This window comes from Monosiga brevicollis, genomic scaffold (assembly GCF_000002865.3).
Source record: "Monosiga brevicollis MX1 MONBRscaffold_13 genomic scaffold, whole genome shotgun sequence".
NCBI lineage: Eukaryota > Choanoflagellata > Craspedida > Salpingoecidae > Monosiga > Monosiga brevicollis.
The window spans coordinates 623,718-650,885 of NW_001865050.1; the positions used below are offsets into that span (position 1 = coordinate 623,718).

At 55.2% G+C, this 27,168-nt stretch overlaps 9 protein-coding genes across 9 annotated transcripts; 5 read left to right on the forward strand and 4 right to left on the reverse strand.

Annotated features, from left to right (window-relative positions):
- Positions 1-16: 16 nt before the first annotated feature.
- MONBRDRAFT_8985 (uncharacterized protein) lies at positions 17-1,409 on the forward strand (the record flags this gene model as incomplete). The annotated part of the gene is made up of 3 exons (XM_001746540.1): positions 17-344; positions 514-555; positions 592-1,409. The coding sequence occupies 3 exons, from the start codon at positions 17-19 to the stop codon at positions 1,407-1,409; spliced, it is 1,188 nt and encodes a 395-aa protein (XP_001746592.1).
- Positions 1,410-2,391: 982 nt separating this feature from the next.
- MONBRDRAFT_8986 (uncharacterized protein) lies at positions 2,392-3,887 on the forward strand (the record flags this gene model as incomplete). The annotated part of the gene is made up of 3 exons (XM_001746541.1): positions 2,392-2,394; positions 3,213-3,383; positions 3,639-3,887. The coding sequence occupies 3 exons, from the start codon at positions 2,392-2,394 to the stop codon at positions 3,885-3,887; spliced, it is 423 nt and encodes a 140-aa protein (XP_001746593.1).
- A 503-nt stretch (positions 3,888-4,390) lies between these two features.
- MONBRDRAFT_37438 (uncharacterized protein) lies at positions 4,391-7,261 on the forward strand (the record flags this gene model as incomplete). The annotated part of the gene is made up of 7 exons (XM_001746542.1): positions 4,391-4,844; positions 5,040-5,134; positions 5,272-5,370; positions 5,545-5,589; positions 5,692-5,819; positions 6,032-6,512; positions 6,814-7,261. 7 exons carry the CDS (start codon positions 4,391-4,393, stop codon positions 6,952-6,954), a joined length of 1,443 nt encoding a protein of 480 aa, XP_001746594.1. The 3' UTR covers positions 6,955-7,261.
- A 286-nt stretch (positions 7,262-7,547) lies between these two features.
- Positions 7,548-10,850, forward strand: MONBRDRAFT_37439 (uncharacterized protein; the record flags this gene model as incomplete). The annotated part of the gene is made up of 9 exons (XM_001746543.1): positions 7,548-7,587; positions 8,051-8,341; positions 8,475-8,558; positions 8,702-9,089; positions 9,177-9,270; positions 9,382-9,462; positions 9,900-9,977; positions 10,454-10,606; positions 10,725-10,850. The coding sequence occupies exons 2-9, from the start codon at positions 8,125-8,127 to the stop codon at positions 10,848-10,850; spliced, it is 1,221 nt and encodes a 406-aa protein (XP_001746595.1). The 5' UTR covers positions 7,548-7,587; positions 8,051-8,124.
- Positions 10,851-11,305: 455 nt separating this feature from the next.
- On the reverse strand, positions 11,306-12,493 carry MONBRDRAFT_8989 (uncharacterized protein; the record flags this gene model as incomplete). The annotated part of the gene is made up of 1 exon (XM_001746658.1): positions 11,306-12,493. The coding sequence occupies one exon, from the start codon at positions 12,491-12,493 to the stop codon at positions 11,306-11,308; it is 1,188 nt and encodes a 395-aa protein (XP_001746710.1).
- A 965-nt stretch (positions 12,494-13,458) lies between these two features.
- On the reverse strand, positions 13,459-14,877 carry MONBRDRAFT_8990 (uncharacterized protein; the record flags this gene model as incomplete). The annotated part of the gene is made up of 1 exon (XM_001746659.1): positions 13,459-14,877. The coding sequence occupies one exon, from the start codon at positions 14,875-14,877 to the stop codon at positions 13,459-13,461; it is 1,419 nt and encodes a 472-aa protein (XP_001746711.1).
- A 1,121-nt stretch (positions 14,878-15,998) lies between these two features.
- MONBRDRAFT_8991 (uncharacterized protein) lies at positions 15,999-17,279 on the reverse strand (the record flags this gene model as incomplete). Its single annotated transcript, XM_001746660.1, has 1 exon — positions 15,999-17,279. One exon carries the CDS (start codon positions 17,277-17,279, stop codon positions 15,999-16,001), a length of 1,281 nt encoding a protein of 426 aa, XP_001746712.1.
- A 757-nt stretch (positions 17,280-18,036) lies between these two features.
- On the forward strand, positions 18,037-23,511 carry MONBRDRAFT_26231 (uncharacterized protein; the record flags this gene model as incomplete). The annotated part of the gene is made up of 20 exons (XM_001746544.1): positions 18,037-18,118; positions 18,308-18,377; positions 18,471-18,528; positions 18,619-18,832; positions 18,961-19,046; positions 19,158-19,261; positions 19,361-19,484; positions 19,589-19,685; positions 19,773-19,891; positions 20,029-20,724; positions 20,808-21,104; positions 21,254-21,416; positions 21,504-21,553; positions 21,658-21,798; positions 21,879-21,989; positions 22,148-22,232; positions 22,353-22,461; positions 22,589-22,697; positions 22,793-23,335; positions 23,470-23,511. 20 exons carry the CDS (start codon positions 18,037-18,039, stop codon positions 23,509-23,511), a joined length of 3,300 nt encoding a protein of 1,099 aa, XP_001746596.1.
- A 527-nt stretch (positions 23,512-24,038) lies between these two features.
- Positions 24,039-26,922, reverse strand: MONBRDRAFT_8993 (uncharacterized protein; the record flags this gene model as incomplete). The annotated part of the gene is made up of 2 exons (XM_001746661.1): positions 24,039-24,168; positions 24,785-26,922. 2 exons carry the CDS (start codon positions 26,920-26,922, stop codon positions 24,039-24,041), a joined length of 2,268 nt encoding a protein of 755 aa, XP_001746713.1.
- Positions 26,923-27,168: the final 246 nt, after the last annotated feature.

Consider the following 27,168-nt stretch of genomic DNA (forward strand, 5'->3'; position numbering starts at 1 on the left):
ATCGATGGCAGATAACATGCGCATCCAGCTTCAGGACATTACAGCCAAATATCTGAAGGAGCAGACGCAGCGCAAGCTGTTGTACAACAAGGTGCAGGAACTGCGGGGCAATATCCGTGTTTTCTGCCGTGTCCGTCAGGACACGCGTGGCCCTTGTGCCCTCCAATTCCCGTCTGCCACAGAGCTTGTCGTCCCAAAGCTGCAGGGCGGCACAGAGCTGATTGAGTTTGAGCACTGCTACGGCCCGAACAGCAAGCAAGAAACCATCTTTTCCGACACGCGGCCCATCATTCTCTCTTGTGTCGACGGTTACAATGTCTGCATCATCGCGTATGGACAGACGGGTGAGTCAACGCATGGTGGTGATGCCGTTTTTTTTTCTTCGGGAAGGGCATGTGGGGGGTGTTGCTGCTCCTCTGGGAAGGAGCTGGATGTCGCCTCGTGGTTTCCCCATTTCCGATTAAACCTGGTTATCACTGATCAGTACACTTGCTTGTGCCCGTTATGTGGCAGGCTCTGGCAAGACGTACACCATGATGGGACCGCTGGTCAGTAGTCTGTGTTTCGTTCTGGGGGAGTGCATACGTGCAGACGTGCATGCGTTCATTCGTGCATATGTGCATATGTGCGTGTGTGCGTGCGGATGTGTGCGATGGGCTGTTGACTTACACGATCGTGTGGTCAATGGACGGCAGGATAATCCGGGTGTCAATCGACGAGCAGTGACGGAGCTGGTGCAACTCTGCGCAGAGCGAGAGGAGGTGGACTACGAGATTACAGCCTCGATGATGGAGGTGTACAACGAGCACATTTATGACCTGTTGACAGAGTCGCGCGAGTCGACGTTGAGCATTCGCCAGGCTGCCGGACGCACGTTTGTCGACGGCGCCAAGGAGGTGCGGGTGCAGACACAGCAGGAGATTTTTGATGTGATGGAGATGGGTGACCGCAACAGATCAGTGGGGGCTACACAGATGAACACGGATTCATCGCGGTCGCACCTCTTGTTCCGAATCACGGTCAAGGGCGTGAACAAGATTTCAAAGCAGACGACACAAGGCACTTTGACGCTGGTGGATCTCGCTGGTTCGGAGCGGGTGTCCAAGACGGACGCTTCGGGAGATCGCCTGGTGGAGGCGGCGGCCATCAACAAGAGCCTGTCGGCTTTGGGCCAGGTGTTCAAAGCGCTCGCCAGCAATGCACCCCACGTGCCCTATCGCAACAGCAAGTTGACGCATGCCTTGTCGGATTCATTGGGCGGCGATTCCAAGACGGCCGTCTTTGTCAACGTCTCGCCGCTGGAGACCAACCTGAGTGAGACTTTGATGACCCTCAAGTTTGGTCAAGGCATTCGCAAGATTGAGCTAGGCCCCGCCAAGCGCAAGACGGGCCCCCCCAAGCCCAAGTAGTCGTACGGGGAGACTGTGTCTGACACCGCCTGAACTCATCCTTGCCTTCGGCCTGTCTGCAACGGCCCTGGTGGCCGTCCATCCTACACACTTGTACATGTTGTTTTCATCGTTCGTTCTGACGAGGACGTGCGTGCTGTCGCTGGCCAGCACCAGCGACGCTGCTCTCCGAACCTGACTTTGACTCTTCCTTTGTGACTGCAGCATCATTCTAATCCTAATTATTATCATGATTCTTTTTCTTTTGATCATCTTCATCATTGATGATAGTCACAAGACCAAGTGCTTTCCAAGATGCCTTTTGCTTGCCTCTTGTTTTGGATTCCGTTGCTCTCGGCGCGCCAGGCCAGCAAACGGGGGCCCAGTTCAGATGGCCAACATCATTATGGGTACGCTTTCTCGTGCGTGCGTGGGGGGTTCATCCGACCTGTCACGGCCGGCCTCTTTGATGGAGCACAGCCTGCCCCCACTGGCAGCCAACCCTCGCCACAAGGACCATACAGACTTGAGACGGAACCGCATCAAGTTGTCCGCTTTGGGCCGGACGAAATCGCGACGCCATAAAAAGGATGACATGCTGACAATAAAGTGGGTTGAGATCAGGTTCGAATTGGGTACCATCAGAGTTCATTTTCAGTCTGAATCGCCAAATTTGGATAAATCATGTCTCAACAATACAAAAACATGTCTTTCAAAGCTTTTGTCTTTTTTTCCCTTTTTGACGGCTGTGGCGCTGACGTGGGCCTCCCCTTTGTCCAATGCCACGCAATCTCCCTTTCCCACCCAGCTGTGCTGCTCTGTTAGAGAGCCACTGTTATCATCTCCACCTCCTCCAACCACCTCCACCACTACTCCACCTACTCCACCTTGTGGTTTGTGGGTAGAGCGGAGATGGCAAGGGTGGGGTGAGTTCATTTCTCATTTTCTCTTGTTCTCTTCCTTTGCCTCCATTTGAATCTTCTTCCCCCCAACAACCAGCAACATGGTAAGTGTTCTTGGCCCCCTCCTTTGTCTGATCCAAAGTGTGTTACGAGTGTGACCCACTGCTCGTGTAAAGTGTGACAACCATCACACCCATCGCTTGCTCAACACAAAGCAAAGGAAACACTGAGAGAAAGAGAGAGCGAAAGTACCGAAAGAACCGAAAGGCGATGTGAAAGCGCCAGCTTGGACTGGTTGTATGTGTGTGTGTGTGTGTGCAGACGCTTGCCACTGCCACTGCCACTGCCACTGCTTGAAAGGGCAGCGCCTTCAGACCCTTCTTCCCGTGTCTTCTTCCTCTCCCCCCCTCTTCTCTGAGCTTTGCACGTCCAAGGCCTGGCAGAACGTGGTTGTGTGTGTTTGACTGTGGCTTGAACGGTGGCAAGAGTTTGGGGGCGCGCAAACATCAAGTGGTCCGACCAAAACAGTTGGTGTCACTGGCCCGACCACTTGGGGCGCCCCTGCCTTGTGTGTGTGTGTGCTGCTGCCCCAGCTCCACTATGCTAGTCAATGCATCGTTGCGTATCATGATGATGCGCATACCATGATCTCTTCTGGTCATTGCTCCACTCGCTGCCTTTTGGTGGTCTTGAACATTACAAGTTTTTGTCGACGGCCTTCCCGCTTTCTTCAAACCCTTTTGCACCAGCCAAACAACATTCTTTCTTGTCTTGTGCTATGCTGAGCGGCAAGCTCGAGCTCGAGCTGTTCTTGTTCTGGCTTGTGAAGCAAACACATCTCAACCCTCTCCACAACCCTCTCCTCCTTTCCGCTTCAGTGACCCCTCATCCGCACCTTGCTTGATCCTGCTCGACCATGTAGGCCTCTGGTGTCGGTATCAACGCTGATGTGATCGAGAAGTTCACTGAGATGAAGATGGGCTCCAAGCACAAATTTGTGACCTTCTGCCTCAACGATGACCTGACCGAGATTGTCGTCGAGAAGGCTGTCCAGGACGCCACCTACTCTGACTTTATCGCTGCCCTCCCCGAGGTATGCTCAATGCTTTTTGTTTCTTCCCATGCCTGCATTTACGCTTGAGGCCCAAGCGACGTGGTGGCCAAGGGCCGTGCCGTGCCGTGCCGGGTCGGGTCGGGTCAGGACGTGCCATGAGCATTGTTGTTCGGAACATGGTGTTTCTGTTGTTGTCCCTGCCCCTGACCTTTGCTTGTCGACCTGAGCCAAGCGCCCTTGGCATGTTCTCTGACCTTGCTTTTCTCTGCTGCGTCCCGTTTTCCTCTCTTGCAGCAAGCGTGCCGTTACGCCATTTATGACTTTGACTACAAGCTTGCGGATGGTGGCCAGCGCAACAAGCTCCTCTTTGTTGTGTGGTGCCCCGACACTGCCCGCATCAAGGACAAGATGCTCTTCGCCTCGTCCAAGGAATCGCTCCGCAAGAAGCTTGTCGGCATCAACACCGAGGTCCAGGCCACGGAGCTCTCCGAGGTCGACTATGACGAGATCCTGGACAAGGTCTCGGCTGGCCTCACCAAGTAAACGACCTTTTTTTTATCTGCTCTCTTGCTCTACTCCCTGGGTGTCTCTTTTTTTCCCGCGAACTTTGTTGCTTGCGCTCGAATCAAAATCTATACTTGAAAGCTTGTGGTCTCGATGACAAAGACATGACTCTTGTTCCAGCCATGCCAACCCCGCTTCACCCCCTCGACCACCGTTTTCAAAGCGCAGTGCTCTCGCGACAAGAGGCCACCAGCCCATGATGATGACAATAATTTTCTCTTTTATCGATCGAATTTCATGTACAGCCGCATACAATAACGAATTTGGCTTGACATGTGAATTTGCGATTTGGTATTGAGATTTGACATCAGCGCGCGCCCCCCTCGTTTGCAAATCAAGCAAGGTCGTGGAAGACAATGCCCGTGTGGCGTGCGGTGACACGACCCGCCAGGTAGCCGCTGGGTGTGTCCTTCTCTCAATCAATCTCTCTCCTTCCCTCCCTCTGCAGGCGCTCTTGAGCGTCAATTCGCCGCTTCGAAGCCATGGTCAACGATGGCTTGCCCCGTCGGCCTCGTGGCCGGGGCACGCCTCAGCTGTACAGCCTCAGATTCCTGCTCCCGTTGCTCCTCTTGCTCGTGGGTGGCTTTGATCTCCTCGCCCATGCCGATGATCCGAGCCTTGCGCCCCCAATCATCCCACCGGAGGGCCAGCCTGAAACGCCCGAGCTGAAGTACCAGCCTGGAGCCCAAGCAGTCTCGGATGACGTACCATCGTCCAGTGTCAAACCTCTCAGCACCAATCATCCCCAAGCATCAGTGCCGGAGAATGCACCTCCTAGTAGTGCAGCTTCTCCATCTCCCCCACCAACCGTCCCCAAGCCCCGTGCGCCGGGCATGTGGGATGAGCCAACACCAGCCCTTCGCCCACCGCTGCGCCATTACAAAGTTGGCCTCTGCATCTCCATCCCACCCCGTGCGGTCTCTATGTATACCAATGGTGAGGATCCGCTGCAGCGCTTACACCATTGGTTGCAGCGCCCGCGATTGTTGGCCCCCGTCAACCTGTCACCGCTTAACTCCCCCTGTCAGGCATGCTCTATAAGCTGCCTCTTCAACCTCCCCACTCACCCGCTGCCTTGCCATTTCCCTCTGGCCTGCCCTCCATCCGGCTGGGCAACTGTACGGCACACAGGTGCGCGGCAAGCCGCGTTCTTTTTGCACCAGCTTTTGGCCCAGGAGGGCCGGCATCAAGTCTATCTCATCAACCTGGATCAGGGTGAAGCCAAGGCAGGTCTTTCAACCCAAATCGCTTCTCGATGCTCTCTTGGTGACAGGACAATGCCATGGCCAGCGGGCGTGTGCACAACGGCCCCAGATGCACTAACCGCCTTGTGCGTCACTGTGGTGGGCTGTCGTGCGAACAGAACATGTCAGCCGATTGGCAGCTCGACGGCATGCGCGTGGTTCGCCTTGAAGAAGCGCTGGATTTGAAGCTCGATGTTGTCATTGAAATTGGCATGCAGGTATTCAGGCCGGCCCTCGACCCGTTGCTGCCCATGCTTCCAGCCCGACTCTGGTCCATTCTCCTTTGGTCGGGGGTTGCATGCTTTTTTTTTTTTGGGCCACCTACAATTGCTAGTACTGACTCACAACTTGTCGTGATGCTCTGCAATTGGGTGTCCTCCCACTGACTGCAGATGCGCCAGGATCAAGTGGATGACCTCAAACGATCTGGAGCCAAGGTGAGCCATCTCACTCGGCGCTTCACTGAGCTTTCATTCACGAACCTCGGCCCCATCCGTCTTTTCACCTTGCCCGATCCTGCGCTCCGGCTCCTGTGCTAGGTGACCGCATACCGTAGCGGATACAATTATATCATGAATGTCGAGGCCATCTTGTACAACAAGTCAAAGACTACAATGTTTGAGACGCGCCACTACGATCAAGTTTGGACCCTGCCATCCTTTCTCAAGTGTGTAGCCGTGAGCCTGCTACCCCAAAAGACGCAATCCTCGAATTGCGCCTTTGCGATAAAGTCGCGATGAGAAGCAACGTCGGGTTGAATTGCTGATGAAAGCCAGCTTGTGGCTACAGCCTCTGCTGTGTTTCGACTGTTCGGCTCTCTTGTCGTTCGATGGTCAACTGATTTGCGGCCTGTCGACGGTTGGTTGTTGACCCCCTTAGTTCGGAGGGCTGGCTCGGGACCATCTACGAGTCACCAGTCTCTGCTGCACCCTATCTGTGGTCACCACGCTATTTTGACTACATTGTCGAGGCCTTGTCGAGTCGCCATTACTATGAACCGCGGGCTAATAAGACGATTGCCGTTTTTGAACCCAACCTGAACGTGGTCAAGACGTCGGTGCTTCCAATGACGGCGATCGAATTGTTGTACCGGGAGGCACCAGACAGCTTCAGCAAGGCCTATGTGACCAACAGCGATCATTTGGCCAAAAAGGACGCCTTCAAGGCGTTTGTGCAGCGCAGTTTGAGCGCTTACGTGGCAGGCAAAATGTTCTTTGAGAGCCGATACCGCTTTGCCTGGTTTCTCTCTTCTCACACCGACGTGGTGCTGTCGCACCAGTGGGGCTGCGCTCTAAACTATCTGTATATTGAAGCCCTCTACGCTGGCTATCCACTGGTTCACAACTCACCCTACTTTCAGGTACGTTATTGGGTTGGAATCCGGTACGAAAGTTCAAGGTCCGTCCCTCATCCGGCGGGGCTGGCGGTAGGATTGTGGCTACTACTATCCTGAAAACGATGGGTATCTGGCGCGCGACCGCTTACGTGAGGCCCTGCAAGAGCATGACCAGCAACAGAAAGCCTACAATGCACAGGTTGGCTTTGGGTCCGGATGTGTGGTTGCGACTGGTTCAGAAGGGGAAGTTTAAGGTGCTTGAGCTTTTTTTTTTTTCTCGCGTATGTGCTCAACGATCTCACGTGGGAGTTGCTATTTTCCACAGGCCAAAGTGTGCGTATGGCGGCATAGCCCCTTCAACCCGGACAACGTGTATGAGTGGGAGCACCTGCTGGACGAAGTATACGAGCGGCCCTGGTCAAGCGTTGAGCGGGATCGTCTTGCCTCGAAGCCACCAGCTGCGTGACGCCATCAACTCTGCTTGGATTGACCGTCCATGGTTGCAATTCGACGACCTTGCTGCCTTTTCAAGTGCGCTTTGCGCTCATCCTCCTCTTTCCCCCATGCCGACGAACTGAATTGATCTTCTATAAGACTCGGTCCATACGTGTGTGTGTGTGTGTGTGTGTGTGTGTGTGTGCGTGCGTCAGATGCAAGGTGTCACGATACATGTGCATAAGTTAATGCATCTTACTAAGCAGTAATTGTAGTAGTCACTAATGTTCCAACGGTTTTATAAGCCTGGTTTCCTTCGCAATTGAGGCACTTATCGTATTGTAATCATTTAAACATCAAGCTTACGACCAAGGACAAAGCTTTTCGTGTTCCAGTGAACCAACCACGACACCTCCAGAGCGGCAGCGCCGTGAACGCTGGAGGACTTTGATGCCCCTGACGGGTCTCTTGCTGGCAGGTCCTCTGTTATCGGGGCTTTGGGGGTTAGCGGGGGGAGGTAGGAGGTAGGACTGGTAGCGGGAAGGGGCTTGCGGAGATAGAGGTGGGGAGCGATTTGGAGGTTCGTGTGCGACGTGGCGACGATGCTCGTTCGCGGTCGTGATGGGACAGATTGAGTCGACGGATGCGACGACTGGTACAGCAGGTGCGTTCAATGCCGCCCACTGGTTTCCGACCCACAGCCCATCACCCTGGCGATCATGAGTGAGCAAAAGCTTCCGCATGCCCTGCCTGCACCGAGGAGCAAGGTTGGAAAGTAAAACAACAACAACAACAGCAACAAGAACAGGGGGGTGGGGGGTGGGGGGTGCTGTTGGCATGTATTCAGGGCGAGAGCGTAGCACGCCTCTGGCTGGGGGAGCGAGTTGCGTGTGCACTCAAACTTCCAGTTCGGTTGGCGGTGCGTGTGCGGAAGCGGTCGTGAGGGGAAGGCTTGATTGTTTGGGCTCAAGCGCAGCATTGCTCGGTTCCCGAGCTTCATGCTTGGCGGCCTTGAGACACTCCCTCCCTTCTCCCTTACCAGCTGCTTTGATGCACCCTCTCTCTGCCTCTATTGAGCCAAAGAACTCACCTTTGGATCGTGGATTTCCCATCAATCATGGCTGCAGCTGTGGGTGCGCCGAGCTCCTCCGATAACGGCATTTCGAAGAGTCAAACCTTGAACGAGGGTGTGCCAGCTGCCATGGCCACCGCAGCGCCACCAACCAACCCAGCTGCTCAGACAGCTACGAACAGCAAGCAACTGCAGGAAATACAGCGGCGTTCTCGGCAAGGGTACACGCACCTTGTCGCCGCCCTCAATGAGGATCAGCAAGGCCATTTACATCATGCTCGTCAACTCTACACTGAAGGCCTCGTCGAGTATCTCGCCGCTCTCCAGATCCCCGTTGATGCATCTGGTAAGCAGGGTTTAATTTCTCGGCTTGAACTCTGCCGTTTCTCTCTTCTCTCTCTCTCTCTCTCTCCCGTGCTCTCTTTTCCCTAATCCCCTGCCATCTTATCCGCCGCATGTCAACTGCTCTTGGGGCTCAGATCCCCACGCGGCTGAGGCCCGTGAGCTGCAGGCCAAAATTCGCCAAAATTACGACAATGCGCGAAACCGTCTTGATCAACTTGGTCAGTCAATGCGCAACTCAGAGCTCGCTCCAGCGACGACCGAGTGTCGTTTCTTTCATCCGTGCTTGACGCTTTTTTTGTGTGCAACAACGCGTTTTCGTACGTGCTGACTATGATGGCACTCTTTTTGACATGCCTTGTAGTTGAGCTGTCTGCCGACCAGGCAGGCACATCCACCCATACGCTTGGCAGCAAAGGTCAAGGCAAGCAGGGTCGGATGAGTCCCAACACAAGTCGTCAACATCAAGCGGTGCCGGCCATGGTCCCACATACCGAGCTTCCCTCTTTCATGCGCAACCGCGCACCCTCGGCGTCCAGCGATGTATCCCACCGACGCGTTCTCACTCCCACCAGCGTCACGCCCCGTGCATCGTCGGCGCCAGCCGTGGATAAGGCCAAACCCATAGCTGCCAAACCCCTGGCTGCCAAGCCCATGGCTGCCAAGCCTGAGCAAGCTCCACCCAAGCATGACAATCTTAAGAACATTGATCATAAAATGGCGCATCGCATCCTCAACGAAATTGTCGACAGGTGGGGAGAACACCGCTCTTGCCTCGGCGCCCGCGCATAGTCAACACGGCCTTCTCATACGTGTGTGCACGCGCATGTTGGGTGCAGCGATCCCGGCGTTACACTTGACGACATCATTGGACTCAAGGAAGCAAAGCAGGCCCTCCATGAGACTGTGATTTTGCCCAGCTTACGACCAGACGTGAGTACCGCTCCGCTCATGTTCAAGCTCATGGCCATTGTAGTCTGTCGCTCCGGTAGCCTTGCTCAATTCTATTTGGTTTTATAATTTGCTCTGCCCTGGTGCCTACAGCTCTTCACGGGCCTGCGGAAGCCTGCCAAAGGCATCTTGCTGGTTGGTCCACCGGGTAACGGCAAAACCATGTTGGCCAAGGTGAGCTAAATCCTTGGGCTGCGCACCTCGTTCTCTTTTGGACTTGTAAAACACACCCCTTTTGTCGGATGTCAGAACTGATGCTGCTGCGTGCTCACCACCATCAGGCAGTTGCTCATCAAGCTCAAGCAAAATTTTTCAGTCTGTCTGCAGCGAGCCTGACCTCGAAATGGGTGGGCGAGGGGTTAGTTGGATCAGGGCGTGAAGACGTCATTGCTCGTCATGCACGCTCATGATTACATCGACGCCTGGGGCACCTCCAACAGTGAAAAACTTGTCAAGGCCCTGTTTGCCATGGCCCGCGAATTGCAGCCTTCCATCATCTTTATCGACGAGGTGCGCCGCTGTGCTATCGAACAGTAGCACGCTTGTCGAGAGCATGTGCAATCCACGCAACATGCCGTTGGCCTTTGACGCTTTGCTGTGGCCATCTGCAGATCGATTCGCTTCTCATGGCGCGAAATAGCGAGGAGCAAGAGTCGTCCCGACGCATGAAGACGGAGATTTTCATCCAGGTGATGGGGAATCCTGCGTCTTTGCTCATGCCGATCGGCACGGTGCTTGCGTCCTGTTTCTTGGCCTCAGATGTCATATGAGAGTGCCATCTCGCTTCTTCACACTTGAAACATCAGGTGCACACGACTCACTCATGTTGCAACGCTTTATGCATCGGTTCCTGAGGATAGTTTGAGGGTCTGGGCTCCTCTAGTGATGATCGCGTTCTGGTCATGGGCGCTACCAACTGCCCGCACGAGCTTGATACAGCTGCAATTCGTCGTTTTCCCATCCGCATTTATGTGCCCATGCCCGATCAAGCCATGCGTTGTGGTCTTGTCGAGCTGCTATTGAAAAAGGTAGTCAGGACGTGCTGCGCGCGTGCATGTGTATGTGCGTGTGTGTGTGTGTGTGTGTGTGTGTGTGCGTTTAACCAAGCTCTGGCAATGCTGCCCGCTCATGAGGTGGGACTTTGGATTTCACTGCTTACTTTTAGGTCTCGAGCAACCTTTCCAAGACAGATCTGGTAAATGTGGCTAAAATGACTGATGGTTATTCCTGTTCCGATCTGACAGCTTTGGTGCGAGATGCTGCCATGGGCCCGATTCGCGAGCTGGGTGCGCGACTTGCGGATGTGGCTGCCAGTGATGTAGGTTGCGCCTGCCTCGCTATTGGTGTAACTCAGCTGGCCTCATTCGTTCCGCTATCTCTGGTGGGGGTGCACAACAGCTCATTGCGTTGCACTTGCCATTCTGCGTGCGCTTTAGGTTCGCCCTGTATTGTTCAAGGACTTTGTGTCGTCCATGAAGCAGGTGCGACCGAGTGTGCCACGCGATACCATCCAGGCACTGGAAGCCTTTGCCCGCGACTATGCCTACTCTGCAAATGGCTGAGCGATGCGGCTAGGCAGCTTAATTTCGACCAGCTCACTCTTCATTGGTCGTCGGCACGCAACGGGAGGTGGGGGCGTGCCTCAAAGAACGCATCAGCGGCCAAGCTGAAAGCGGCATCAGAGTAGGCTTGGTCAATTGGGATCGCTCTGTGAGGATGATTTTGGTTCTCTTGCCTTGTTTCTTATTTCCTTTCGAATTAATGAGTATCATCGGTGCCTGCGATTGCAGTCTTTTTGCTCGGCATTGACTTGTCACCGGTCCGCGTTGTGGGGGACCGCTTGGCAGTGCGCGCTCGCGCTCGCTGGGCGCAGCGAATACAAGCCTTGATGTATCTAAGAGGTCAAGGGAAGCGCGATGGTGTAAATCGCGCAAGTTGAGCCTGAAGCATGATTGTGAACACACCATGGTAGGTAAGGAGCAGAGTGTGTGGAGCTTTGCTGCACGAGACGGAACGACTAGCGCAAGTCATACCCCAGACTAAAGGCTGTGGCTGCAGCCGCGCCGTCCACACTATTGAAAGGTGGCGTGTGGTCGAGGATGATGGTGCCTCGATAGCCGTTTTGAACCAAAAGGTCGATGATGTGGGCAATATCCAAAAAGCCATCATCAAGATAGGTCTCGGCAAAGTCGGGCAAGCAGGCTGTGCAGTTGCGCAGGTGCACAATGGCTACGCGTTGACGCAGAACAAAAGCGACCAAATTCGAATACAGAGCCTCACACGAGTCCCCAAATGAACCCAGCAGGGCGGGATCCGCGGTCACATGTGCGAGATCATGGGCAGGGGGAAGCCGAAGACCTTCGGAGATGGTCCCACAGCAGAACTCGGCCTGCAGGCGGCCCGAGTGGTCAAGCGCAAAGACACGCTCAAAATCAGAGAAGGAGCGGATCAGGCAGGGCATGCCGCCGACATGCCGTAGTGGGGGGTCATTCGGATGGAGGGCCAAGACCATGTTATACTGGACGCACAAAGGCATAACGTCACGCACAAATGTCTCTAGGTTACTCCAGAGCTGTTCGTCTGTGGGGGCGTTGGGGTCCACGGGCAGGGCGGCGAGGCGCCTCGCATTGCACCGACGGCCCAGCCCACCACCTCGCACTACAGACTGGCCCGTGCTGTATACCTTGCCTGATGCCTCCCACGTGAAGGTGGTGGTGTGAATGCCAGCCTCACTTAGCATGGCCAGCATGGATCCAAACTGAGTCAGCCGTGCCGCGTAGTTATCCGTGTGCAGGATGATGTCGGGGCATTTGGCCAGCTCCAGACAGCCTACATTGTTGAGCTGGAGGTTACGCCTTTCGACAGCATCTTTCAGAGCAGCCAGACGTGCTGGGGTCATGTCTGCCAGTTTTTCAATCCAGGTAAAAACATGAGTGGCCCCCATCTGCTCCACGAATTGTAGTTCTTGATCAGTGGGCGCGGGCCCGACAAAGGCGCATACTCGCGGCCCATCGGGGCGGATGTGATTTGGATTGGAGAGCGTCATTCCGGACTGCTGCTCGTTGTCGGTGTCTGGTACCCTGACGCGAGCAGCAACGGCCGGTGAAGAGGCAGGGTCAGACAGATCCTGGTAAAAGTAGGCCTGCATTGTGCCGCCCTGCGTGGCCGAGGCGGCCTCTTCCGTTGTCGAGCCGTTGTGGCTCATATTTGGGTTTGCGGTTTGCTCCGTAATCTGCTCGTAACAGTCAGACCAGAGAGGCGTTGATATGTGACACGTTCAATCCTTGGTATTTTTTTTTTTTTTTGAACGTTACGTCGTTTTGATGATGATACATGTAATTTGCGTCGGAGAGGCACGTTGAGATGGAAGAAAAGAGTCGATTGCTTGAGGAAAAAGAAATTGGGGAAGGAGGGGGTGCGGAGATTGGTGCGAGACAACACGGCACGAGGATTCGTTGGTGGAGCACGCTGCAAGGGCAAAAGGAGAGCGAGCGCGGCTCACGTCAAAAGAAAAAAACTACAACACGGCATGGTATTCTTCACAACACCACAACAACCGAAACAGGAGAAACAAAAAAAGTGTGCAGAGGCGATGTGGATACAAGGGAAGGGGTCGGGGGCGATCGGCACCGACAAACAGAATTGCACGGCTCTGCAAACCAATCACACGATAAGAAGAGCAGGATCAACCCGCTCAGACCGACCAAAAAATTGGACCGAGGGGCTCGTATGCCCGCACTACTGGCACAGGTCAAGAGGCCAAGAAAAGACTAAAAACAAACGCTGTGTCGAGAGCAAGTCTACTCGCCCGGTTAGGCTACGGACCAGCCAAGCCCAACCATTTGAGTCTGCTCAAGTATATCGACAGGGGTTGTGGGAGCCGACTGGCATCGTGGCAACCGCAACGAACAATTGATGCTGTGGTACACCAAAGCAAAAAACAGAAGAGGAAAAAAAAAAAAAAAAGCAAACTAATACAAAAGCAAATGAACTAAAATCGGAAAGTAATCAAAAGACACATCGGGGGATGCGCAGCAAACACTAGCTAACAAGACACAGAGGCGCAAGGCACACGAACAAATCTGCAAGACACACGAACAAATCTAGGGATATATCAACAAGTTAATAGCACAGGGAACTATTAGACAAAGCAAGGACATGCAAAGTTCACTAAAGCACGCTGACGTGCAGCGGGCGTTGAAGGATGGAGCCACAAACGCGCACATGGTCAGCAACAAGATAGGAGACAAGGTGGGCCACGGAGCTGCGTGAGACGCGTTTGAGGCCGGTGAGGTAGTAAAGGCCGGTGGCAGAGGACTGCATAATGGGCACGTGTTCGATGCGGGCATCGACGCGCTTGAGGGAGAGCGTGAGTGCGTCATCCTGAGCGCGGATGAGAAAAGTGCCCGGCTCTTCGCCGTCCAGAAGAAACTCCGAGGACTCCCAATCAAGTTCACGAAAGAGCCAGTCGGGTTCACCATCGGCATCCAGGATGGGAAGCGGTTCTTCGACATCATCGATGGTGAGGAGATCATCGTTCTCATCGTGAAAGCCATAACAGCCCGAGTCTTGACGCGAAGAAAGGCTGTCGAGGGCGTTGAGAGTGCCATCGCGCCAGAGGCCGGGAGGTGCCGAGTTGCGGCGGTCTTCAGCAGCGGCCCGGGCGTTGGCAGGTTTACCAGCTCGCTTGGGTACGTTTTGACGTTTGCCATAGCCCTTGTGACGGTTAATGCCGGGGCCGCTGGGAAGCGTGCCGGAAAAACTGTCTGTGTTCCAGCTGCGCGAGAGGGAAAGGGCGCGGGCTCGACAAATGCCCGGTCCCTCCTCGTTGAAGGCAGCTAGCGTGCGGACGTCGTAGATGGCTTCGTTACTGGAGGATTCGCCGTCGTAGTCCAGATCGTCCTCCTCAGCAGCGGAGGACGAGGCCGAGTCTGTGGTAGGGCGGGGGCTGCCTGCAGCCAGGCGAAAAAGGGAGTGGAAAACGGCCGACCAGCGGCGCGGGGAGCGAGTGGGTGAGCCCGAAGAGGTGGATGACTTGTTTTGTATGCAGGCGGCAACCAGATTGCCAAAGGCATCGGCGTCGTTCGCAGAGACAAAGCGCAGGTTGTGGATGTCAAAATTGTTGACGCTGGTCCAGATGGCAAGCACGGCGTTGAGGGATTCCTGATCCCAGTGAAAGCCGAGGAGATGGTGGGCATCCCACGTCGCGATGGCCAGGCTGGGCGATGCTTTAGTCTCGCCATCGGGAAGCTCTGTGGCCTCAGGGTCGGTTGTGTTTGAAGGGAGGGCTGCCGGGGCCGTGGTGGGACGGCTAGCTGGTTGCACCAGGCTGATGCGGTTGTTTTGGGGGTCCACTTGAAGGGCAAGCTCGGCTCGCCACTCACGAACAGTTCGCGGAATCAGCTGGGGATTGCTAAAGGTGACCAGGGCGCCCACCAGGTGCTGCTGCTCAAAGCCGGCCGGGTTCTCGGGGACGGTGATGTTGCCTATATTAGACATGACCGGGAAGGTTTGGGGTGAGGGCGATGCGGTGAAACAGGCGCGTAAGGGATAGGCCATGTATCGGCCAGCGAGCGTACCGCGATACATGACCCGAGCGGGGGGCATCCACGGAAGAAGCATCTTGATGGTGTATATATGTATGTGTGTGTGGGTGTCAAGTGCATGTGTTGCACGGCAGGGAGGCTGGAAGGACAAGGGTTCGTCGGGAAGGGAACGGCAGGGGAACGGCGATCGCCAGAGAGACGAGCGGCGCCAAACGATCGACAACTTGCTCCGTGACCAGCACAGAGTCGAGCGGAAAATCTTTTCTACGAGTGGAAACTCGCAATCATCTGAGAGCAACACAGCGCGTCTCGGAACCAGCCAAGACACTGTGCGTCCACAGTGATCACAAGGGAGCGCTACGACCAGCGCAGCGCCCGCTGACTCGCAAAGACAACGGCAGCGGCACAAAATCTTCCAGAGAGAGAGAGAGAGAGAGAGAGAGAGAGAGAGAGAGAGAGAGAGAGAGAGAGAGAGAGAGAGACAGACAGACAGAAAATGAATTGGTTTGGTCGGTTTGAGAAAGAGAGAAGCAAAGAGCAAAGACACAAAGGAAAAGTACAACTACCACATGAGAGAGAGAGAGAGAGAGATCAAGAGAGAGAGATCTAGAGATCAAGAGAGAGAGATCTCGAGATCAAGAGAGAGAGATCTAGAGAGAGAGAGAGAGATCTAGAGAGAGAGAGAAAGAGAGGAGAGAGAGAGAGAGAGAGAGTTTTCGAGAGAGTTTTAGAGAGACAGGGAGACGTCCAGCGTCTTCAAAAAATAAACCAATGAGTGTCAGTGTGTGCAAAGCAGAAGATCGCTTTAAGCCGTTGCCGTGGGGGTGATGCCGGGGGTTCGAGTGTGTATTGGGACAAGATACGAAAGTGTGACGGAAGTTACAGATAGATGCGATCACATCTGTGTGCATTTTGTGCAGTGGAGAAAAAAAACCCGAAAGGGAGTTTGACATGAGAATTGATGATGATGATAACAACACAACACAAGTGAGCAGAAGCCGGCAGGCAACTGTATCAGCAGTGCAACTTAAAAAAAAAAAAAGAAAAGGGAGGGGAGGTGTCACAGGGTGCTCTGACGCTCAGCGCCAACGAAGAGCACGCAAGATGGAGGGAAAAGGAGGAGAAAAAAAAAACACAGCAAACAACAAGACTTTCCGAAACGCCTTAGGCATCGAGGCGGCAAATGTCTTCGTAGGGCAGCCGAACGGTGTCGCCCTTAGTGGGGCCACTGGTCAGCTGGACTCGGCAGCTAAAGTCTTTTTCCAAGATCTCTTCAACCACCGCTTCGGCGCCGCGAAGAGGACCGTTGACCACCAGGACCACGCCACCTGGCTTGGGGATCACTGTCTCAAGAAAATCCTGGTCCAACTTGAGGGTGGCTTTGCTGTCCAACAGCTTGACTTTGGCTACAAAGTCATCAACCAGGCTCAACACAACGCCCTTGCACTTGTAGTAGCGTCCATCCAACACCTTCTTGTTGATCACCTTGACCACGAGGCCTGGGTAAAGCCAATTCTCAACGCGGTCGGGCCGCGCCTGCTGCTCTCGCGCAAGCCGCTCTTGCTCGCGCTCCAACTTGGCACGCTTGGCGCGCTCATTGTCCAGGCGAATCTGCTCCAGAGCCGATAGCGGCTTGCCGGGCCGGGCCTTACCGCGGGCATCTGGACTCGTGCGTTTGGCTTTCTTCTTAATGCCCAACAAAGCATGCGCATCCTCCTCGGCACCCGCTAGCTCGTCCAGCGCAGCGCCGGGCAAGGGGCCTTCCGCTGTTGCCGTGGTGGTCGCGTCCAACAGGGTGGGACCCCGTTTCAGGCTGACCACGACCTTATCATCCTCCGACTCACGCAGCAAGGCGGTCTTCTCCGTTTCTTCGATGGACACGCCGCTGGCCTCCACGGCCTGGCGGTCTCGCTCCATCTGGGCCTCGAGCATTTCTGCTTGACGGTCAGCCTCGTCTTTGCGCGAGGCTTCCATGCGACGGAGGCGCGCTTGCCGCTCCAGCGTCTCTGGGTCTCGGTCAATCCATTGAATGTACCAACCCTTTGGTGTTTCGTCCACCAGGCAGTATCCCTCACGTCCCAGGTACTTGACAAACTCGGTCAAGGACTGCCATTTCGAAGCGTTCATGTGAATGTGCTCCTTGTCGCCAATGTAAGCGTTGTAGACCGAGTTGGCCATGACGCGGCGGGTATTGTAGCTGCGCCGGAGAAGGGTCAAAAAGCCGTCGCGAAACTCCTGGCTAAACTCGTCAATCACCTTGCCCGTATTTTGCCCCACCAACAGCATTTGCCGCTGGTGTGGCTCGGACATGACGTGACACTTGAAGCCGTTGGCATCGCGACATTGCTTCTGACACACCTGGCAATACCATCGCAGCTTTTGCAGCCCCTTGCTCTTGATACGGTTCCCAATGGCCTTGGGCGTCAGAAAGCCGTTTTTCGGCATCTTGACCAGTCTGATGAAAAGAAAGACCAGGAAAGAAAATCAAAACGCGTGTGCCCTCGGCGGCTCCTGCTCACGCGACGCCTGCTGACCCTTGACGAGAAAGAAAAAGAAGACGATGGCGACGACGACGACAAAAATCAGAAGGAAAAAAAAAAAAAAAAGAATGACAAAATGCTACCAAGCGTCATTATTGAGTTTATCTGACATTGGCTCCTTGCACATGCTGCTGTGTGAGCAAGCGCGCGGTTACGTTTCACGTCCGCTACTTGATCACAATAAAGCTGTTTGGTGTTGCATGTTTGGTGTCCAAAAGGCAAAGCCAAATACAAAAAGGAGGGGTAAGTTTGATATACAGGAGCCCTAAGCGAAAGTGTGTGTGTGAGTGTGTGTGTCTCAGTGAGATTTTTTTTTTTTAAAAAAATGCTGCTGCGCGTGCAGGGTGATCAGCATCATCAACCGCGCTGCTGCCTCCCGTCACTGAGCTGCAGATACAGCTGCGTGCGCAGTATTGTTGCCGTGTCAGACTCTCGCGTCCTCTTTGCTACGAGGTGGGACAAGCATTTGTTTTTCCCCCCCGGGATCGCCAAACATTGAGGCTGCTATCATCGCCGCTTCTGACAAGTGTGCTCGCGCAAACCGCCTGTCGCTGCGTCTGTACCCCGACTTCTTGGACTGGACTTTGGCAGATCTATCAGGGTCTGACCCTCCCCGTTCCATATCTGGCTACTGTGTACCTGTCCTAGCACACCATTTCAAGATGACCAAGTGGAAGGTCAGCCAATCTGCTCCGCCCGATCTGACAGCTTTTGAGAAGCGCTCGCGGCTAGCTCACCGCCCACGTATCGCGGTCCTTTCTACTCTAGCAACTCATCCGTATCATCATCGCCACCTGCGTTCAAGGCGTCGGTCATCACATTGCCCGCCGCCCGCCTCAACTCCTGATTGGTGAGCTGATGCACCCAATAGATAAGACAGTGCTCGATTCGGCCTTGCCTCACAGGGGGTCGGCTCCCGTCTTGCTATCGCAGCTGCGCTGGAACGGCACACGCTGCAGAGCTACGATGATCTCGCCGACGTGTTTACGCACGCTCGCCGCCAGTACGTACACGCACATGTACAGTGACCTGCTTGCCTTGTTGATCTGCCCCGGGCTCACGGCGTGCATCCGCCTGGTGCGGGCGCCACCCCTAGATGGATTGATCAGTTTCTTCAAGATCAAGGCTTGGGTGCCCTGCTGGCCGCGCTTCCAGTACGGTCTCGATAATGCCATGGTCCCTCGGCACTTTCTTTTGGGTCCGGGTGCACTGACAATTCCTTGACTCTCGACTTTCTGCTGTAGCATCTGGCCCAAGAGGGCATATTTGCCGCCACCAAGATCAACAACGTTGTGCGCGCCGTCTACGCTATCGTCAACCATCGTGCTACTCTGGATCGCTTGCTCGAATCCGAGGATGCCCTCAACAACCTCGTGGCCCTCTTGTCCAGTAACCACGACATGGTCTCCCGCCTTGTCTGGGAGATTTTATCCGTTTTGGCCATCTATTCGGAGGAGGGTGCGCTTTGCCTCCAGTCGGTGTTGAGCCTCAGTCCTGGGCCCCCGCCGTCATGCCCGAACCCTCGTCCACGTCTCACTTTGGATTATTGACGTGCCCGCTGCACTCTGGTGTTTTGCTGAACTCAGGCATTGGTCATGATCGCGTGTTGGGCGCGCTCGACTGGTACCAAAGCACATACGGCACGCCACACTACCTATCACCCCTCCGCAAGGTGCTGGCGACCTAGGCTGTCAATATTGCGTTCTGTACTCCTGCTGATGGTAATCATTGCTCACTATCGAAATGCCTCCTGTACCACTCATACGTCCCGACTGGGGATTAGACCTTTAAAGATGCGGATACGGTCGAGTCTCTCCGTATGGTAGTTGGTTTTGTCAACGCCATGCTCAATGGCGCAAGCGGCATCCAGAAGCGCGTCATGCTTCGGTACGTCCAATGCTGCTGTCACTTGTGTCCTTGCTTGACATCATGCTGGTAGCGTGTAACGGTTACATTTGCTAAACATCATCGTCACTCGACCGGCAGACAAGACCTTTTGGATGTGGGCATTATCGGGATGTTTGAACGGGCCGAACACACCTACAACGACAATGGCCTTCACACGCAGCTCGAGATCTTCTTTCGCGGCATAGACGATGATATGCGCGAGGTGAGCTTCAGAGCCTTGGCGTGCTACCCATGATCGTGTCGGCATCATGTCGTGCAACATTACCAGGTGCTGAACCATTGTGACAACAACCGCATGTATCGCAGAGTACAAAGCGCGCCGAGTCCAAGCGTGGCGGCACCTCGACGGCCGCGTCACTCTTCGCAGCCGTGCTGGAAAAAGCCAAGGCTGCTGCTTGTGCAGGTGTGTCGCAAGATTCCCACAACAGCTGCGCTTTGTTGTCTTAAACCCGTCCTGACATATCGTGAATACGGGGGCGCATGAGCGTAGACTCGATTGAAAAGCTGCTATCAGCCCTGTACGGTGCTGGAGACGATCTCTCAACGACGCGGGCAGTATATGCATTTGTGGCCAGTCAAGCACAAAAAGGTCTCTTGCTTTCGGGTGGAGTACGTGCACGAGTCTCCTGACCCCTGCACTTGCACTTGATGGTTGTTTAAATTGCGCCTTGTTTTCAAAAAAACTCGTTTAAGTGCATGAAGTCACTCTGACCGCTCCTTGCCACCCTATCGTTACTTCTTTTTAGAATGGCAGCCGCACTGCTTCATTGCGCATGAAGTCTTCTTTGCAGCGACAAGGGTCGAAAGATCTGGATAACCTGCGCAACTCGGTCCGCTCCACTTCATCAGTGCCGGACGGTGAAAGAAGCTCAATCGCCATTCAAACGGACAACGATGTCTTTGCAGAGCCGCCAAAGGCTCCAATGCCGCCCACTGCTCCGCCTGCTCCGGGAGGACCCGAGGCTACAGGTACCACAGCAAGTGCCCCGCCCCCACCGCCCCCACCACCACCTGGCGTTTCAGGAGGAGCACCACCACCCCCACCACCACCGCCGCCAGGAGGTTCGGGCGGGGCACCACCACCCCCACCCCCACCGCCGCCAGGAGGTTCGGGCGGGGCGCCGCCTCCGCCGCCACCCCCGCCTGGTGTGCCAGGCGCACCAGGTGCACCTCCGCCGCCACCTGGTGTGCCAGGCGCACCATCAATGGCCAACGCCAAGGTGTATAAACCTGCTGTCGAGCCGTCGGGCCCTTGCAAGCGACTGGCATGGAACAAACTCAATGCCCGACAAATTGAGCGGAGCATTTGGGCCGTCATCGATGGTCAGTCGGACATGCGGCTTGACCTGCACTACTCGGAATTGCAAGACGAGTTCAAGGCTAAGGAGGCCAAATCCCTCAACCGCACTACAACCAACAAGGAGAGCACTGAGCCTGCCAAGGTAGGCTTTGCTTCGTGCCCACGAATCAGGCTGATTGATACGAGCTTCTTTCGGTCATTCACTCAACGGGTTGTGCCACACAGATCTCCCTTCTCGACTCCAAGCGTTCGTTGGCCATCAACATTATTTTGCAAACCATCCACATTGATCAGGCCAAGCTATTTGATGAGCTCAAAAATGGCGATGGCAACTCTTCAGTCTTGGACGAGCCCGTGGTTCGTGGTTTGCATAAGACCTTGCCCACGCCCGAAGAACAAGCAGCACTGCAAAGCTATGATGGCGATGTGGCCCAGTTGGCCCCAGCTGAGCAATATCTGATTCAGTTGATCAAGGCGAGTCTCAAAGATGTTTGGCTGATGTTGACAGATGTTTCCAGCGCAGTACCATGTCCTGCAACCCAAGAGCACCCCCGGCCTCTCCCCGCCCCCCCCTCCCCCCACAAAAGAGCAACCACGAAATAGGTAAACAAACGAATAGATTGCGATCACATTTTTAACACTGTCGCATTGGTCGTGTTGGCTGCGCTTAGATCCCTGATTTTCAGCTGCACATTGAGGCTCGTATTTTGATGTTTGATATTGAGGATCTGGAGACCGAGTACATTGAAAATCTCAACACGTTCAAAGCGGCCCTTGATGCCCTCGACGATAGCCCGTGTCTCATGAAGTATCTCACTCTTATCCGCGAAATCGGTGCGTCCTCTCGTCAGTCTGCCGGGTACCTCCGTATTTGTGCCCGATGGTGATGGGCCGCTAAATCCGGATCTCAAAACCCTCCAGGCAACTTTGTCAACTTTGGCAGCTTTGCAGGTGGCGCCGCGGGCTTCAAGGTGAGTGCCTGTACTTGTAGCTTGAGACGTGTGCTTGCTCAGTACTCTGGCTCACATACCCCCTTTGGGACGCATGGTGGTGTTCAATCATCTGCTTGTATTAGCTTCAATCGTTACTCAAGCTGCGCGAGGTGCGGGGTGCCAATGGAGTTACGCTCTTAAACTTTATTGCTGCCAACTTAAACGAAGAGCAGCCACAACTGTTGAAAGAACTCGAAGCCTTGCTATTGAACAAGCTCAAAAAGGTGGGCTGATCACGCATACTTGAGTTTGGGCCAGTCGATGCTGCCGCGCCATTTTGATCTTATCGACCATGCGCCGACAGCTGCCTGCTGTCGACTTCGACACGCTTTCGGCAGACATTCGCTCTTTAGCCAATCGCACCAAGTCAATTCAGCAGCGCTTGAAGGATCGCGATCAGAGCAAGCGCTACGAGGTACGCCTTCCCGCACGCTTTCTATTCAATTTTTTTTTTTTGGTTATTTGTTTTTTGTTTGTTTCTGGATGTCCAGGGTTTGCTCGGACTGTCAACTCGAGCGCGTTTTCTCCTGAGCGACTCATCTTCGCACTGTGGGCGGTGGGTCGGCTTTGTAGCCAGTCTTGAGTCGCTCTGCCCGCCATATGGAGCGGCTGTGCTCCAATTTGGAGGCAATCACTGCCTCCTCCAAAGATCTTGCTGGTACGGGCGGTGGTCTGCCGAGACTTTTGACCTACCGCTGTGTGGGTGCCTTGATTACCGATGCTTTTAATAGCCTGTCATTGATCTATCATCCGTCGTGCCCGCTTACATGCGTGTTAGCGTTTTATGTCGCCGAGCCGGATTCTCTTTTGCCCGTTTGGACGACCGCAATTGAGCAGCTTCTGCAATGCGTCACTCAAAACGAAGAGCGACGCCTCGCTGAGCAACAGTGCGTGCCCATGGCAGTCCATTAACTATGTTGTCTGCTTCCGCTTCTCGCCGCCGCTGCGTTTCACGCTGACCTTACACGGTCTGGTGCCGGCCTTCTCACGACTATTCTTTGCTCTTTCGGGTAGACGAGTGAGTCGTGAGCAGCAGGCGGAGGCGCGTCGCCAATCTAAGCAGGACGTGCGGTCTGAGTTTAAAGAGAACAATGTTGTCGATGATCTCCTCAATCACATCAAGGTAGGCCGTTGCTGGCCGGTCTTGTCTGTCACTCCGTGACGGTGGTCATCTCGCTGAATTCGCGAGCTGATAGATGTTTGTGCGGCGCGAGATAGAGCGGCTTTGCGGGCCACCGACCAAGCTACAATTCTGCCAGACGCACATCAGCTGCCGCGCCCATGCAGCCCGAAAATACGGTGGTTGTTCAAGTGCGCAAAGCTGCCGATGGAGTGATTCGTCGCCGTCGCAGGGTTATGCGTCCCAGCTCGTCCACCATCGACGAAGAGTCAGAGCCGGGAAGTGAGCCCCAGGATACCACGCCCACCGCTCAGTTGAGCGACCGTCCCTCGTCAAGCAGCAGTACAAGTGGGACTTCGGGCCGACGGGATTCGCGCAGTATTGAAAGCAGCATGCTGCATTTTGATTCACCATCCGCACCGCGGGGGGCTGAACCAACGGGCAACCAGCCGCCACGCCGCACCAAGCCTCTTGCAGCAGTGAAGGAAGGAACCGAGGGGGCTTCAAGTCCCCCGACCCGGCGACGTGTCGGTACCAGCGGTGCCTTTGACACGGACGCGCCGCTGGGTGCCAGTGCCTCCACAGACTCTGAACGCAGACCGTCTTCGGACTCTGAACGTAGACCGTCTTCGGACACGAAGGTTGGTAGTTGTCCTCTGGTCTCGGTATACTTTGGCCCAGTGCGCGACTCTGGCAACCTGCCTTTTTTCTCTGGTGTTCCCAAGTCTTCCCTCTGGCCCAGGATGTTCACGTTGATCGCTGACCATGCCCACAGATTTATCCCCGTCGTTTGTCCATCAACGAAGTGGAGGTTTAGACCAAGAACGTGGTGCAAGGAAGCACAGAAGAAATAAACTTGCACGTGTATTGGTGGCAAGGCCCTTTTCCGCCACAACATGCCATTATGATTCGTGTGCGCCCACATTTTCACAATAATATTATTCCAAGCTGGGCTGCATCATGAAATTAATTACCAACAAGGGTTTTCTAGCGATAAGATGACCGAATAATTATCCTGGTACTCACCTGGCACAGCGAACAACCCCGATGGGGGTTTGGAGACTCTTGCCCAGGCTTGGGGTGCTCAACCAGAGCCATGCCGTAATTGGCGCACCTGGTCTAACAGTTGATGGAGGGCTTGCATGTACGCGTTGTATATCGATGGGTCTTCTGGCGTCTCGGTTTGGAGGGTGTGACAGACTTGCAGAATGTCGGTCAGCCGCTGGCGCAACAGGCTTTGCCGCTCTTCAGCTGCTGCAGCTTCGCCAAGCATATGGAGTTGAAAGAAATGTGGCACCCGCGGTTGTTCGCGAACTTTTCGAGTTTGTGACTGAGGTTGAGTTGTCAAGCAAGTCGCTGCTTGACGCCGCCGAAGAACGAGGGCACGCCATCTTCGCCATGCCCGAAACGCCAAGATCTTGCCTCGACCGTCCATCGAGCATGCATGAAACGGCCGCAAAGCCCTTGTATCAGTCTAGTTGAAACATCGGGGGTGGTGATTAGGGTGGCAAGTCATTCCAAGTAAGTCGAAATGGCCGGTGACATCACTCACGGGCGTCCTAGGGGCCAGAGCTGGCACGAGTGCGCCTGGAATTTGGATGAGTGCGCGCTCCCGGCGCCGTCGATGGCAGACAGCTCGCCAAAGAAGAAGGCCTCTGCGCATGCGCATCACTGCCCATAAAGTCAATGCATGGGCATGGAGTACTGCGCCATCACATTGTACATTACATGAGCTAAGCGACAAGAGCGCACGTACACGTGCGTGTCGTGGAAACAAGCCAGTTATCATGCATACCCTTGCTGCCTCTTGAAATCCTGTCCCATTGGTAAGGGTGGGGGCGCCAGCACGCGCCACGAGGCGGAAACCAATCCTTACCTGCTGGTGTACCGATTCGCCTGGCTTCTTGCCGCCAGCGCACCCAAGCGGACTGCAATTGGCGCCTCCGCGCAAACGCCTGGGCACTACCCCACCACATCAGGCGCAGGAGCAAATTCGTGAGACCGAGTGCCGTGGTGATGATGTGATGTAAGCAGGCAGTCAAGCGCTTGTCGGACACCAAGACTGTTTGCCCGAAAGGTGCGAAACTCACCGGGCAAGAGCGTGTCGCTGCTGCTGCTGCACACGAGCGTAGAGAAGAAGGCCATAAAACCCTCGGCGAAGTAGGGTCTGATAAAATTGAACGTCAGCACGCGCGTGCTTCCGCTTGTTTTCCTGCACACAGACTAGAGCATGACGCCAGCGGTGCCAGACCCTCAATCGGGTCTGTTGCTGGTGGTGTCGAGCAAACTGCTCGCAAAGCGCTGCATCTATTCGGCGCCTAGCGGCATGCCGTCGAGCCCAGTCGTGCCAAGCAAACCAGGTGCGAAGCACGAGGCGTTGATGAAAGGCCCGTTGTGCCAAACGGGATTGTGCGCGGGCGCGCTGAGCATGAGCAAAAGCCAAGACCCATCGCACCAAGGCGTAATGCAACCGATGACGGGCTTTTTGGGAAGACAGGTCGAGCTGCCATCGATTCATGACAGCAATACGAGCGGCATGGGCAACCCAACGGTGCCATGCGGCACGCACGACACTCAAAGTGGCCACAGCGTCGGCATTCAACAAGGCACGGCGTCGTGCAACGCGATGGCGTACCAAGGCTAGCCAATGGTGCCAGGTACCTATGAGAGTCAGGTGGGCCTGCACACGCCTCATCGTTTTCAGCGCCCGTTGGTCATGTACACGTGTGGCCTGGGCCTTTTGCCACTGCGCAAAGGCTCGTTTTTCAGTCCAGCGACGCTCTTGAGTTTCACTCAGAGCCAGGGCCCTGTGCAGCCATGTCTGACGAGCTAAAAGGCCGCGCCATTGATCGAGCGAGCCCAGCAAGAGTACCGCATGACGGTATATTCGTGCGCGGCGCAGGTACTGTTGGGTTTGACGTTGTAGGTGAAGTGTAGTGGACCATCGCTGCCAGGTGCGGCGCTGGAGCGCCAGTTCGTCTTGTCGCAGAGCCAGAGCTAGGCGACGACGTGCTGTTTGCTGCACTTGAACATGGTGCCACCAAGCACGAAAGATGCGCTGATGTAGGTGCAGGTCACACAGCGCCTCTGCAACCTGAGCCTTCTTGCGTAGGCGCACGCGAGTGGCGATGGCAGCGAGCCAACTTCGCCAATAGATAGCAAGCTGGGCTCGACGTTGTTGTCTTTGCCATTCAATGAAGACTGGTTGAGCCAGAAGACGGCGTTCAACCCTCAACTCGTAGCTGGCGCGCCATTTATGCCACGCGGCATTTCGGCGCATAAGCTGGCTCAAGTGCAGCAGCGCGTCTGCACGGGCCTGCAGCTTGTGTAAGCCTTGCCATTGCTGCCGCCAGTGCTGCAAAGCACTGTGCTGCCGATACCGTCGAACATGGTCGGTTGCCAGCTTGACCCGTGCGATCTTGGCACGGCGCAGCCGGATGAAGAGTCGCCAGGCATGCCATGTGCGCTGTAAAGCGTGGTCTCGGTTATGGGCGCAAGCACGAGCCAGTTGGGTGCGAGTTCGGCATCGGTCTGTCTGGTGCTGCTGCCAGCGGTACCAGCAGACTCGTTGCAAGCGTCGATCGCTGGCAAGTTCGGCTTGGGCCAGCAGGAGGCGAGATCGCACTTGCTCATCAACAAAGCGGCGCCAGCATTGCCAAGCCCATCGTAGCTGATGAAGGCGTTGCAGCTGGATGGCAGCAAACCCCTTCCGTCGCAGGTGCTGTCGCCACTTCACGTGGTTGCGCCAAATGGAAAGCGCTGCGCGGCAATGTCGTTCCGTGCATCGGTGACGTACAATGGCAGCAAGCGGCGCAAGCTGTTGTTGGCGTCGATAATACCATCGCCAAGCCCGCCAGGCTGCCTCGAGTACTCTACGACGACGGTGCTGCAAAGCAGCAGCATGCGCACCATTCCGTGCTCGACGATGTTCTGTATACTTGATCCAAGCCAGCCAAATAGTGCGCTGGCGTTGCCGGGAAAAATGAGCGACTAGCTCTGCTCCGAGGCGACCAAGTCGCTGCCGAGTTGCCAAAGCATCAGACCAGGCCCGCCAGGCTCGATGTTGCAAGAAGCGCCTTGCCAGCACATCTGCCCGAATTTCCAAGCGCCAGAGCAGCTCCCCCTTGTCTTCTCCCGTAAATCCACCACCGCCGCCGCCGCCACCGCCACCGCCGCTTCCGTCAGCCCGCCCGATTGAGCCCGACTCGGTGGGCAAGCTCGCCTCCATGGCCAGCTGGCAAGTGCTGCTCACCTTCTCAGGCCATCGCTTGCTCCAAAGGGGATTCCGTCCACTCAAACTAGCGCGCTCACTCTCGCCCCCAAGCCTAGTCTTGAACAAATCACTCTCGTCCTCTGCACCTTGTCGTATCCACCATGAGTCCACACCCGCCAGCCCAAAACGCTCCGCAGGTCAGGTCGTGCTGTGAAGTTGTTGTTGTGAAGTTGTTGTGAAGTTTTTTTTTTTTTTTTTTTA